Genomic DNA, 13241 nt, shown 5'->3' on the forward strand with positions numbered 1-13241 from the left:
CTGTTTGAAAAGAACAGAAATGACTGAAAACTGGGGACAATACTTGAATTTCAATTATATGTTGGGAACAATACTGGTTAAAAATAAAAATGGGGAAGGGGAAAACTGACCCAGATATATTTGGAGCACTTCATCCAGATGTTCTGCATCACTGTTAAAAAATATGTTTAAAAAAAAAAAACACCTTGGCTCATCACTGATAGTTTTTACCCCAAAACAAAGAAGCTCCATAAGATTAACTTATGTGTCACATTGTGTAATTACTTCACATTGTCTCACAATAAATAATAAACATATAAGTTTGATATATTGAACACATTTGGTATGTTTTTAGGTCATTTTATCAGTGAAGATTAATTAATTTTTCACCGGAAAGGAATGCTACAAAGTGCTGTAATGATTTTCTTATTGTTTTTTTCTTCTTCTTCTTCTTTATCCGCTATTATCTGTTTTTGGTGTCCTTGCAGCATGCAAGTCTTTTTTTTAATCTATTTATTTAGTTATTTATTTATTGGTGGTCTGAGCCCCCACCCACCCATGTGACCAACCCTTTGAAAGACTTTCAAGGGACACCCCTGCATTTCATATCAATAGAGTCTTGATATGAATAAAAAAAACCCGCCTAAAACGACCTCACCTTTTAACAACATTTACTTCGCTGTGGTTCATGTCGATGGGGAACATTAACCGGCTTCATTCAGTTATTATTGCAATAAGTTAAAATTCAACCTGCTTAAATTTCCACGCATCTGTCTTAGATTAGCATCCATCCTTCCTTTCAGCCTCTTTTTTTTTTTTTTTACGTCCCTGAAGCTGCAGACGGTTTTTATGCGTGGCGAGCGTGGAAACCTGACAGATGGCCGAGTAACTTGATAAATAATCCTGGGCCTTTTTGGTGTTCTTCCTGCCTTCCGCAGCGCAACCCGTGCTGCAACTCGCTTTGACTCTGGGAGCAAATTACGCAAGATGCACAATCGCAGCCGAGCTGATCCTTAATGCAAATGAAATGCTATGATCAGTTTGACCCCTGCGGGGCCTCCAGAGGGTCCTCGCTAAAGTATAGTTTAAAAGAGCCGCTTTACATGTTGCCCACTTGATTTGCACGTAAATGCTATACATTTCTGATAAACTGTCTTATAATTCGTTATTTTTGTTATTTGACTCGAATTAGCAGGAATTAACGATAATCTCAAGGCCAAATTTCTCCCAATATGGGGTCAGCGGGGGCTTAATTGGGAATTATCCCTCTATCATCTTTGTGAGTCAAAAATTGTGAATTATCCAAAGTGTCGTGCAGCTCAGCGTGTGTTTATATGTGCGTTAGAGGAGGGGAGGCAGAGAGGGAGAGCTATTACACATCAGCATGACAGCAGGGAGAGAAGGAGGAGGAGGAGGGAAGAGAGGTTCCATGTGCTTCCTGTCTACACGCCATTCACCTCCCTGAGCTCCAACAGGATGGAGGTCCTGTGCGCTGCTGCTGCTTCTCGCATTTCAGCCAACTGACACAAAGTTCACACTCTGCGGTGTTTTGTCCTCTGTTTTTAATCGCCGTTTCTATCCGGACACATTAATCCTGAAATTTCATCTCCTTGTCATTTTTATTTTTTTGTTTTATTATTTTTCCACTCTGATCATCGCTGGGGTGTTTTTTTTTTCGGGAGAGAAAGGTACGTCGTTTTATTTAATTTTTTTTCTCTGTAAATTCAATTAACTTGAAAAACACATATCAATCTCTATATATGTTTTGTTGCTATCTCAAGCACGAATCGAGTTTGGAGCATGCGTGCATCTTTGATAAAAAAAAAACAAAAAAAAACTGTTACTCAGCCATTAAACTTTAATGAAAAACCTGCATGCCAGATCTCCGCGGCCTACATTACGGCGTCAGTAAGGCGCAGGTGAACGTGAGAGAGGCCCGCTCCAACCTAATTCCCGGCTACTGTCTGAGGCTAATCTGCACTGAAGCTTTAATTATATATAGGGCTGGTCTTTTATTAACAATGCGGGGACGCACGCTTGGATCCGTGTAATTACCAGAAAAGCAGCTTACAGTTGCTCTTTTCCTCTCCGCTAAGCGCATTGGCGCAGCTCAGGCTGCATTCTCCTTCTGTCCTTTTCCGTGTGTAAGGATCTTATGTGACTCTTAAGTAGCTGCTCCGTAAGTGCTGAGCCGATTTGAAGATAAGGGGAGCAGGAGAGGTCCTCCTTCCACGCAGGAGGTCACCCCCCAAAAAAAGAAAGAAAGAAAAAAGAAATCCGGTAGAGGAGGCCGGACGCGCAGAAGAAGGGCTCAGACTGATTTCACTTTTGCAGTTATAAAAATCTTCATTAAGAATAATAATAATAACAATTATTATTATTATTATTATTATTATTATTATTATTATTATTATTATTATTATTATTATTATTTAGAATTTCGTATTAATTAATTTATCAGTGTTTTTATTTGCATATTGATTACTTATTTAGATTTAAATGAGCAAAAACAAAACAGTTATGATTAAACAATTGATATAATTTCATTTAGTGCTTTTTTTTCTATATACTTATAAAACAAATATTTGAACACCTTTTTCTCCCCCAAGCTAAATTTCAGCACTTTATCTTTGACCGTCAGGCTTCCAGGGATGGAGTCGATGCCCGGACATCTTGGAGACGCGGGACGAGACGCCAGCTCTTCCCCGAGTTTGAAGCAGGACGCTCAGAGCTTTTCCAGCCCAAACTCCCTCAAACCGAACCAAGTGAGTGAGACCTCCCTGTACGGGGTGCCCATCGTGTCTCTGGTCATAGATGGGAAAGAGAGACTCTGCCTGGCGCAGATTTCCAACACCCTGCTGAAGAACTACAGCTACAACGAGATCCACAACCGCCGCGTGGCTCTGGGCATCACCTGCGTGCAGTGCACGCCAGTCCAGCTGGAGCTCCTGCGGCGCGCCGGTGCGATGCCCATCTCGTCCAGGCGCTGCGGCATGATCACTAAACGGGAGGCCGAGCGGCTCTGCAAGTCGTTCCTGGGGGCGCACAGCCCCCCGAAGCTACCGGAGAATTTCGCCTTCGACGTGTCGCACGAGTGCGCGTGGGGCTGCAGAGGCAGCTTCATCCCCGCCAGATACAACAGCTCCAGGGCGAAGTGCATCAAATGCAGCTTTTGCAACATGTATTTCTCCCCGAACAAGTTCATCTTTCACTCCCACCGCACCCCGGAGTCCAAGTACCTGCAGCCGGACGCGGCAAACTTCAATTCGTGGAGACGGCACCTGAAACTGACGGAAAAGAAGCCGTCTGAGGATATAAACCACGCGTGGGAGGACGTTAAGGCCATGTTCAACGGGGGGAGCAGGAAAAGGACTCTGCCCATGAGCGGGTCGGGGATGTCCTCGACGCTGAAGTCGCAGGCCTCGTCCAGCTTGGCTCCAACTAGCTCCCCTGAGATCCCTCACAAAACTTTACGGTGCGACGAGGAGCAGGGAAGCAATAACTTAAGCTTGGCGGGCGGCGCGCGGAGCTACCCGGTCATCCCGGTGCCCAGCAAGAGCTTTGGCATGCTCCAGAAGATCCCCCCACCCCTGTTCCCTCCCCACCCGTATGGCTTTCCCAGCTACGGGCTGTGTCAGAAAAAGAGCGACGGGGTGACTGACGGTAGCAAGCCCGGTGTTCCCGGGGTGTTTTGGCCCGGCGCAAAGGACTCCCTCTACCCAGCTTTCCCCATGTTCTGGCCCGCAGCCGGTGGGCTCCCCATGCCGCCCTATCCGGGCTCCCCGCCCAAGCCTCCGGCAGAGCGGCCGGGCGTCCGGCAAGCTGAGTTGGACCTGTCTGACCAAAGCGACCGGGGCGCAAACACACCCAAAGACACAACCCCGCACCCCCACCACGAGCGCAGCCCCAGCTCCCAGTCCTCCTCCACCAGGAACGACGAGGACAAGTCCGGGGACGAGGCCTCCCAGAGGAAGATCAGCTACATCTCGGCCTTCAGGCCCGTGGTCAAAGACGCGGAGACCATCGCCAAACTCTATGGCAACCGGGACGGGTTCGGCGCGCGCCCGGGCTACCTGTCCCCGGATTTCATCAGCGAGAGCTCCAGCTACAGGTCGGCTTCTCCGGACAGGGACAGCGTGGTGGACGACGAAGACGACGACCCGGACGTGGACGTAGAGTCCAACCGGGGTCCGGAGGAAGAGGAGTCGGTCCTGATCTCCCCCGGTGGGGACCTGCGAGGTTCCCCCGCGTTCGAGCGGGTCTGTTCTGTTGCCGAGGAGGGCCAGGAGCGGCCCAACGGCGCCTCCAGCCCCGGGGCAGCTGGGGCATCACCGCAGGGCTCTTCGGATGAGGACCGGCAGATGCGCAACGGTTCCCCCCTTCATGAGGTGAGATTGGATGAAGTGAAGCTTTAATGATCCCCGGAGGGAAAGTTGGACTGAAGCAGTGGGGGTAAATATGATAGAAATGGTGACCAGCACAGATTTAATCAAAGGCAATTGGCCTTTGCACTTTATAAAACAGAGATAAAATTACCTGCTCTTGAGCAAGGCAGCAGGACTGGGTTTTTTTTTATTATTTAAATATAATATATATATTAAAAAACTACAACGACGTTTTTTTTTATTATTTAAACGAACCTGGTCAATTTTAGATCACAGGTTAAATTATAGCCCAAATAGGCCAACACTTACTAGTCATAATTTTAAATAAAAGGCTTTAATTATTATTATTATTTTTTTTAAACAAAGCTTAATTTTTTTCTCTTTTTTCCCCTTTTTTTCCCCTCTGAATGGCTGCAATTATGTGAAGAACCAATGGCGTGTAATTGCTCTCTGTTTTGCAGGTGTACACACATGAAAAGGACGGCCCGGTGCTGCTCCTGAACGAGCCTCCTTCCTACGGCTCCAAGCAGTCCAGCAGACCCAGCGGTAAAATTATTGATCCAATTTATTACCGGCTGTTCATTCGAGCACATTTTGAGCAGCCTTTTAAGCCAAGACAATTGTCCTCCTGCTTATGTCCAGGCGTCCATCACATGACCGAAATACAAACGCAGCGCGGTTCAGCGTCCTATCCAGAGCAGAAGGACAGACAAGGTTTTAAAGTATCCTCTTTTATATTTCCCGATGAATACAATCAATTGTTTTAAAACTAAAAGCTTGAAATCATCAGATGTTTTTTTTATTTAAATAAAGACATCATTTTAAATTTATGTGGTTTATTTTAATGGTTTATTTGCAGGTGATGGAGCTTTACGCATCGACATCAGCGTCCATGAGAGAGATCTGGAGAATATGGCCAAAGGTAGGAAGCGCTTTGAGTCTCATATTAAAGTTAACACATTATCCGCAATAATTCACAACGTAGCAACAATCTGAACGGGGCTAATCTTATTTCCTTGTTTTTATTTTCGATCGTTTACATTTACAAGCGAAACTGGGGGCCCTTAGCGATTTAAACAAATCCAGCGTGCGTGCGAATAAAATTAACACGCAGATTTCCACCTGATTTGAAACGAAGCCGCTAAAGACGCACGCGCCCGAGTCTCCCGAATGCGAATTTGCATTTTATAGGCCTACAGTGTTTCCATAGTTGTTAACCACTTAATCACGAGATGTAGGAGTTTTGACTTATTATTGTAAGGGGAAATCGTTTAGAGGCTATTAATATTTTAACGAACAGAGCCATAACCCCGAGGCGCGGCAGCTAATTATTTTACAACGCTTGGAAAAACCCTGGGACTCCGTTATTATCGTCTCCACCTCCAGGCAATGCATGGCAATTACTGCGGCAGCCTGCGAGAGAGAGAGAGAGAGAAAGAGAGAGAGAGAGAGACAGAGAGAGAGAGAGAGAGAGAGAGAGAGAGAGAGGCAATGGTTGTTATCAAGGATGGAGACACACCTGAAGTCGCTTTACTGCGCGGGCTCCAACAGATCCTTATGAGTAGAAAAAAAAATAGGATATGAATTTGATCAGGTGTGTGTGTGTGTGTGTGTGTGTTTTAAACTCTATTAGTATGTGGAGATGCGATGGGATCATCCGTCTTGATGCTAATGTCTCTTTCCAGAGGAGTTGCAGAAGCAGCTGGTGGAGCAAGTGGAGCTGAGGAAGAAGCTGGAGAGAGAATTTCAGCATCTGAAAGGTATGAGGGGCAAAAAGTGAGTGTATTCAGCGAGCTAAGAGTCGTTAGAAAAAAACATCAAGACGCAGAGCGAGTCGTCTATCCATACGATGAGGTCCCTTGTTCTCCTCAGATAATTTCCAGGATCAAATGAAGCGTGAGCTGTCCTACAGAGAGGAGATGGTCCAGCAGCTGCAGATTGTTCGAGGTGGGTCTCTTTGGCAAGCAGATTCAGTTTGGTTCTCCTTTAAGTTAAAGTAACTCAACTCCTGTTGGTTAATCCAGCTAGCTTCTCATGCTCATAAAAGGAAAAAGTGACACTTGCATATTTGAAAAATCAACACTTGAAGTTGAGTTGTTTTTTCTTGTAAAGCTCCACGTTTATTTATTATTTTGTGCCGTGGTTGAGGGGATTAATGGACGTCCAAAGGTGAAAACTGAAGCCACATTGTTTTGCTTGTAAATGTTATTTTCTCCTAAATCATGCTCTGGAAAATTGAATAGACAGACCATTATGTAGCTCTGTATCGGTTACATGCAGTAGACATCAACTAATGCCACCCGTTAAAGGATTGGTTTAATGTTACAGTCGTTTAAATACAGGGTTCAAGTACACAGAGGGGTCACTCTAAATACCACAGGGGCAAACGGCACACATTACACTCCTCCACATAATGCTCACGATTTTATTTTTTATGTTTTTATTCTCCTCAGTAATCCTTTTTGACCAGTTATTTTATTTAGTTATTTATTTATTTATTTATTTATTTATTTATTATTTTACAGAAAATTGAATTTCTGAGATCTGACCTGAGCTTAGCTAATCGGTTTATCACTCACTTTCTTTCAAAATGTGTTTCTGCGTGGGGAAAATATTGCAAAAACAACGTGCAATTTATAAACCAAATTAAACAAAATGTGATGATTTTGTATGGTATAGTAAGTGTGGCAGCTGTCATTAGATGAACATACAAAACAACCAGTTATGACAGATTTCTCCTCTTATTTTTGGTGCTTTTCTGATTCCATCACCTTATCTCTTCTTCTCCTTCTTCTTCTTCTTCTTCTCCTTCTTCTTCTTCTTCTTCTTCTTCTTCTTCTGCTCTGCTGTTCCGGCTCCCAGTGGAGAGTCAGCTCTACTTCCCACTGCTTCATTAGATGCATGAAAATGCTAATCAGCTCCTATTCTGTTACACCTTTGGTGACATTTGATTTAAAGTATGTACTACTTGGCTAAAATTTTTCCCTTTTAATTACATCAATTGTCATTTTTGTTTCTCTTTGGGTAATATATTTATTTACATGTTAATTAGATACCATTATATAAAAAAAGAAGTGCTGTTTCTCCACCAAAAGCCAATAAGCAGCAAATATTTCATAAAATCCAGCTAACTAAAACACTGCCGTGTGCGATGGTAGTGATGCAGAACGATGAAACTGGATGGAGTAAAATGGTAATTTCTTGTGAAATCATAATCATCTCATAACTGGGGAAAGACAAACCCTGTTTTCTCACAATAACAACTGCTTAGCTGGAAAGATGAACTTTATGACGGGTTTGGTCGACGGTTCAGACGACAACAGAGCTTCAAGATCTTTGTTGAGACTCCCGCTGACAGGAGGAACAAACTTTTCAATTTTTTTCATATAATAAAGTTTGTTATTCTCTAAGAAAAAGAAGAAACTGGGCGACTAAAGAAAGGAAAATAATCTGAAAGGTCAAGTTTAAAAGAATAATTGTTTAATGGTTAAACTTTCTGTACTTGCAGGGTTCAGGTGGTGGCTTTGCAAAATCGCTGAACAATATTGGTAATGAAAGAAACCATGTATGAAAAAGTCTGTCCGATTAGTTTACAAAACCCGAGGATGTGACAAAAATCAATGAATGACACTTTGACATTATTTGGTGCCTAATGATTAATCGATGTTGCCAGTCGACGTCGTTTCTGAAAAACAGGTGAAAAAACTCTTTAAGCTGCTAAAACATTAAAACTCTTATGTCCACAGACAGGAAAACACAAGAAGTCTCACTAAAATAAAATAAAATACAATAAAGTAAAAATAAAATAAAGTAAAATAATCAACGGTCCCCCATCAAGAGCAAGTTGGTTGAAAAGTGTTAATCATCGTGGATTTGGCCCTTTGCATGTTTTCAATACACCTTCCTTATTTTTCCACACTGCTACCATTACTTACCTGAAAGTATGAAGAGGCAGAACAGCTAAAGCATAAGAAAAATCAATTTTTTTGACTGATTTTTAAAATGATTATTATCATTATTATTCTCTGGATAAAAATCAGCTAGCAGCTGCAGAAGACTCTAAACTGAGGCAGAGATTCACCTCCAGCAGATCACTAAACACACAGTGGAACGGTTAAGATCAAAATGTATTCCTGCATTAGAGTGGTCCAGTTAAAGTTCAAACATAAATTAAATTGTTCCTTTTAAAATGGCAAAGTTTTCAGCTAAATCAAGGAGAAGTGAGCGGTGTGACGCAGACCTGTGTGAGGAAACTCGCCAAGTTTTCAGCTTTTCTTCTGAGCCGAGGAGCAGAACAGATGCTGCAGATGCTGTTATTTCATCACTCAGAAATGTGATATTAACAAAAACAAATGTAATATTTCTGTTTAAGATAGCTTCTATTTGTAAAGTATTTAAGGCCAGGAGTCAAATCCAGACCCCGGTTTAGGTTTATTTAGGTCCTAATAAATATATCGAAAGATTAGACTTCCACTCCGTACACAGATATTTTCTAGAGGTGTTGTAACATGTTGTTGTATGAGACAAGTTGAAAGTACTTAAATTTAAGATTTAATTAAAAAGTTAAACACTAATTTTGTTTCATCAGTCATCTTGTCTTTCTTTCTTTTTTTTTGTTTTTTTTTTACTTTTAAATGCTCAAGAGATAAAATGAACATGTTTTTTTAAATGGAAGAAACAAAGTGGGCATTTTTTTTTTTTATAACTTCTGAGATTTCCCAGTCATTTGTTGTCAACTGAAACAGGTTGAGTTTTGCTCTTTCTTCAAACGCGTTTTGCTGCAATTTCTCAACCTCCTGTTCTGGTCAGTCAGGTTTGCAACGAGCGAAGTGTCATTTTTTCAGAGGGCCACAAACGGGGTACCCGGGACCGCGCTTTGGACACCTCTCGTTTAACATGTCAGAATTAAAATAGAACCGGTCGCTAATCAAACTTTTGTTGTTGTTCTCGCCTTCATGTCCTCGCCGACGGACTCCTTCCCCCCCAGAAGCTCACGACGCCCTTCACCATTTCTCCTGCAAGATGCTCACTCCCCGTCAGTGCAACGGAGCCTGCACCTTCAAGCCGCCCCTGCTGCCCCCTTAGTGCCAGCGCACCCCAGCAGCCCGAGGAAACACACACAAACTCACAAACACACAAACTCACAAACACACTCAAAGATCCGGCCTCGAGAGCCTTCATGTGTTCACCTCTCCCACCTGTGAACCCGGGACTGCTGCTCCTCCTCCTCCTCCTGCTGCTGCTGCTGCTGCTGTGTGGATACACCTCTGAGAGAATCATTCAAGGCTCCGGAGGAGACGGACTGGGCCGCGGCCTCTCCTCCAAAGAACCGGACTCTTGTGTTAAAGAGGAAACGTGAGCTTCACGCTGCGAACCGGAGAACTGCTGATCCGAAGCTGCGGAGCTCAAACCAAGGAACGAATGGAAACTGTTTGCTCTTTCACTACTCTGAAGAGAAAAATACTACATTATTTACATACAAATATATATATATATATATGTCATGTGACAATGTGCAATGCTTGTATTTATTATGACGTTAAGTTAAAAAAAACTCATTTGTTAGATTCTGTTGCATCTTTGAATATGTTTTTACATGTATTTGTAATTTATCTTGGGTTTGTACACCGTGTTTGTCATGAAGCACTTTAAACGGACGACTTTTCCAAACACCAAAACTAAAACACGTTTCAATTCGTCTTTGCGCGTCACAAACGCAGCACGTAGTAACGAGCACTTAGCGCAGCGACCCCTTCAGGTTTTCACTTCAGACTGTAAAGAAAAGTTCTGCAACGAGCTAAAAGGAAGAAGAAAACAAAACCAACACACTGATGCATCTGTTTAAGAATGTGTTTCTCATTCTTACTTTCTGTTGAATTTGTCTGTCTCAGCAAACTGAACCAAAACCTTTTTTTTTTTTTTTTCACCTGAAGCGCTTTTTATACGAACACTGTTCCAAGTATGTAAACTACAAGCTTCTTCTTTTGTCTTTTTTTGTTCTTTCTCATTCGCTGAACTCGTTCAAAAGAAGAATCGACTCGAAAGCAGCTCTGAAAGAATCGACTCTTGCTTTCTGACACAAACACACCATTCTCCTGTTTATCTCTGTACAAATTCAAATAAAACCTGAAAAAGCTCTCTGGGCTTCATGTCCCTGACTTTTACTGTTTTTTTTTTCCCCTCTGGGTCCCCTGGTGGGAGCCTGACACCTGCTGGCCTCTTTCCAGAACAGCTCCCCTCTCCCCCGGTGTGGATCAGGTTGCCTCCCATAGTAGTTTGAGCTCAACATGATCTCTTTCATTAGGCGGCCGACATCAGCGCATGACATGTCCAGTCATCTTCTAATGTTTGACGTGGAGTCGGGGAGGCGAGGTGGGGGTGAGGGAGGCTGGTTGATCCACTGGTGAAATCTAATTCTTCAGATGGGACGACTAATAGATATTGATTACCCTGCGTGCCTCATGCTGAGACAGACACTCGCATAATGTCACTGGTGCAGGTTGAATGCTAATTTTCTGCAGACATAATTGCCCTCTGAGGCAGAGCTTGTTCCCTCTGAATGCTGACGAGCTCCAGAAGATGAGCAGCATCATGACACGGTGGGGATGACTGGGGCTGATATGTGGACACAAACACTGACGGATAACTTGTCTTGTTGAGTTTGATCTCGTTTAATTGATCGACTGTCCCTGGGATTATTTGGCAGGATTTACGTTTCTCTTTGTGCTTGTTTTGTGTGTTGAGTTTTGTTTTTTTTTGGCATGTGTCACTCGCCTGTGATTGTTTTTGAGAATGTCTGTCTTTCTGTTTGCTGTTATTTTTATGAATATTTGTAGGTTGAATTGTGTTTATTGTATTTTTGGGGTATTTTTAAGTTTTGTTTTTATTCATTTCTTTTTTGAGGTTTTGTGTCTCCCTGTTCTTGATTTGTGTCATACAGTTTGTGCTTTTTTTGTGTGGATCTTTTCAGCATTTTTTTTATTATTATTATTATTATTTTTATTGTCTTTGCTTGGTTATTTTGTAACCTTTATGTAACCAGTCAGCAGTGTCTGGCCAGCGAACAGCAGAGCCTTCTTCAGGGATAAGGAGCTATACAAGCAGACAAAATGTGGTAGTCATTTTAATGTCATTGTTTTGTGTTTTTCAAATTTCTTTTAATTTGTGTCATTATGGTTTTTAGAGAATAGTTTTGTGTATGTTTTTGTGTCATTGTTAATGTTTATTCATTTATTTTGTATGCTTCGGTTTTCCAAACTCTAATTTCAGTTTTTTTTTTTTTTAATCTGATAGTCTTAAAAACATTTTTTACTTTTGCATTTTTATAGCCTTCTTGCATCATTTTGTAGTTTCCTTATGTTCATGTTGTTGTTGTACAGTACACATTGTGGATGTGAAACAGAGCCAGGTCAAGGCATATGCAAGCTAAGCTGCTTCAGGTAAAGGGCCATTTCACATAAATTATAGCTAAAACCTCAAATATATTAAAAACAAAACTTGAGATATATTTTTTTTCACTTTACAGAATTGCAGCTTTTTATTTGCTTGAGGTTCAAGTAATATACTGAGGAAAATTTTCATTGATATTTATGTTATCATATGTAATTTACTGTTGCTTGATGACTCATTTCTGCTGCTCGTGTCTTCAAACCGATCAATAAATAAATGACAGATGGAAGCTCCTCTCTGACTGCTGAGTCTGCTGTACTCCACACACATCTGTCACACCAAACGAGTAAGTCATATTTCGTCTCCACAGTTTAATTATGCCTATTTATTTCAGACATAATGTGCACTGGAATTTGGGTCCCACATCCTCAAGCGGCTCTGGTTTTGGATGTCAACTTGGTGAGCAGGTTTCCCTTTCTGTGTCTGCATGTTGCTTCTCCTGGTAAAAATACAAAGTCAATGCAGGCTTGATAATCCTTTCTGTGACAATTTCTCTTCATTATATCTCTGTATTTCTGTTGGTTCAGATCTCTTTTGTTTTTTTAACTTTCTGTTTCAGGAGGTTTTGTGCCTTCTTTGTGCTGCTAGTATCCCTGGAGTCTCTGTTCGCTGCGGTGAACAACACACACACACACACGCACGCACGCATGCACGCGCGCACACACACACACACACACACATCAAATAAACTGAATTGATGTATGAATTGAACTTGTATTTGACCTGCACCTCCAGCTAGCCCGTCACATCACACACAAGCTCCCAAACAACAATTAACAATCTCAGACATAATAAAAACAAATTCAGAATGGAGGACATAAAGCTGCCCTAAATCAGAGTTTCCCTAGTTGATTACTTGCTGAAGCCGTGAGTAGATGTTTCACTGTCCAACAGGTCATAAGTTATAAGTTCACACATACTGTCCTACACAAGATGTTAAACGTCTTATATAATTTGGCAGGATGTTAAACATAAGATTTTGAACATCTTATGGTCAACATCTTATGTTGAAGATGTTCTTATGTTGAACATCTTCAACATGAAATGTTGAAGGATGATGTATGAGAGAAGTATTTTTACAACTGACGTCCTAAACAGCATAAAAAAATGAACTGTTGACAAAAAAGTTACCGATTGTTGACTTTTTTCCCTTTCAGTAAAGTTAATTCAGCAGTAATTCACATTTATATAATCACAACAAACCTTTGCTGTGTAAAAGAAAACTTATGACAGTTGGCTTGTCGTAAAAAGTAAAGTGTGCTACTATTGATCGTCTTTTTGTGTTGTGCAACACATGATAAAAATGAATTAAATTGAGTTGAATTGATAAACAACAGATTGTTTCATCATGCAAAATAGAGTTTGGATTTCTAATTCAAGTAAGCTGCTTTATTTTGGGGCTTTTGTTAGGGCCCATAGGACAAGGGG

At 41.7% G+C, this 13241-nt stretch overlaps 1 protein-coding gene across 5 annotated transcripts; it reads left to right on the forward strand.

Moving 5' to 3' along the window:
* Positions 1–812: 812 nt before the first annotated feature.
* Positions 813–13241, forward strand: skor1a (SKI family transcriptional corepressor 1a). 5 transcript variants are annotated; one of them, XM_016677301.1, is made up of 8 exons: positions 813–1667; positions 2621–4367; positions 4826–4910; positions 5007–5078; positions 5224–5286; positions 6050–6124; positions 6237–6311; positions 12148–13241. In XM_016677301.1, exons 2-8 carry the CDS (start codon positions 2631–2633, stop codon positions 12282–12284), a joined length of 2244 nt encoding a protein of 747 aa, XP_016532787.1. In that variant the 5' UTR covers positions 813–1667; positions 2621–2630; the 3' UTR covers positions 12285–13241. The 5 variants fall into 5 exon arrangements, with proteins under 5 accessions (XP_016532787.1, XP_016532790.1, XP_007564027.1 ...); XM_007563965.2 differs by lacking the exon at positions 12148–13241 and adding an exon at positions 9352–10522 and having other exon boundaries at positions 825–1667; XM_007563966.2 differs by lacking the exon at positions 12148–13241 and adding an exon at positions 9355–10522 and having other exon boundaries at positions 826–1667.

The sequence above is a fragment of the Poecilia formosa genome, unplaced genomic scaffold (genome assembly GCF_000485575.1).
Source record: "Poecilia formosa unplaced genomic scaffold, Poecilia_formosa-5.1.2 Scaffold153, whole genome shotgun sequence".
Taxonomy (NCBI): domain Eukaryota; kingdom Metazoa; phylum Chordata; class Actinopteri; order Cyprinodontiformes; family Poeciliidae; genus Poecilia; species Poecilia formosa.

Excerpts from the sequence above, each read along its gene's own strand:
- skor1a (XM_016677301.1), top strand. The coding sequence starts at position 2,631 with ATGGAGTCGATGCCCGGACATCTTGGAGACGCGGGACGAGACGCCAGC. Across the intron at positions 4,368-4,825 it reads ACGGTTCCCCCCTTCATGAG|GTGTACACACATGAAAAGGA; the intron begins GTGAGATTGGAT and ends TCTGTTTTGCAG. Across the intron at positions 6,312-12,147 it reads GCAGCTGCAGATTGTTCGAG|ACATAATGTGCACTGGAATT; the intron begins GTGGGTCTCTTT and ends TATTTATTTCAG.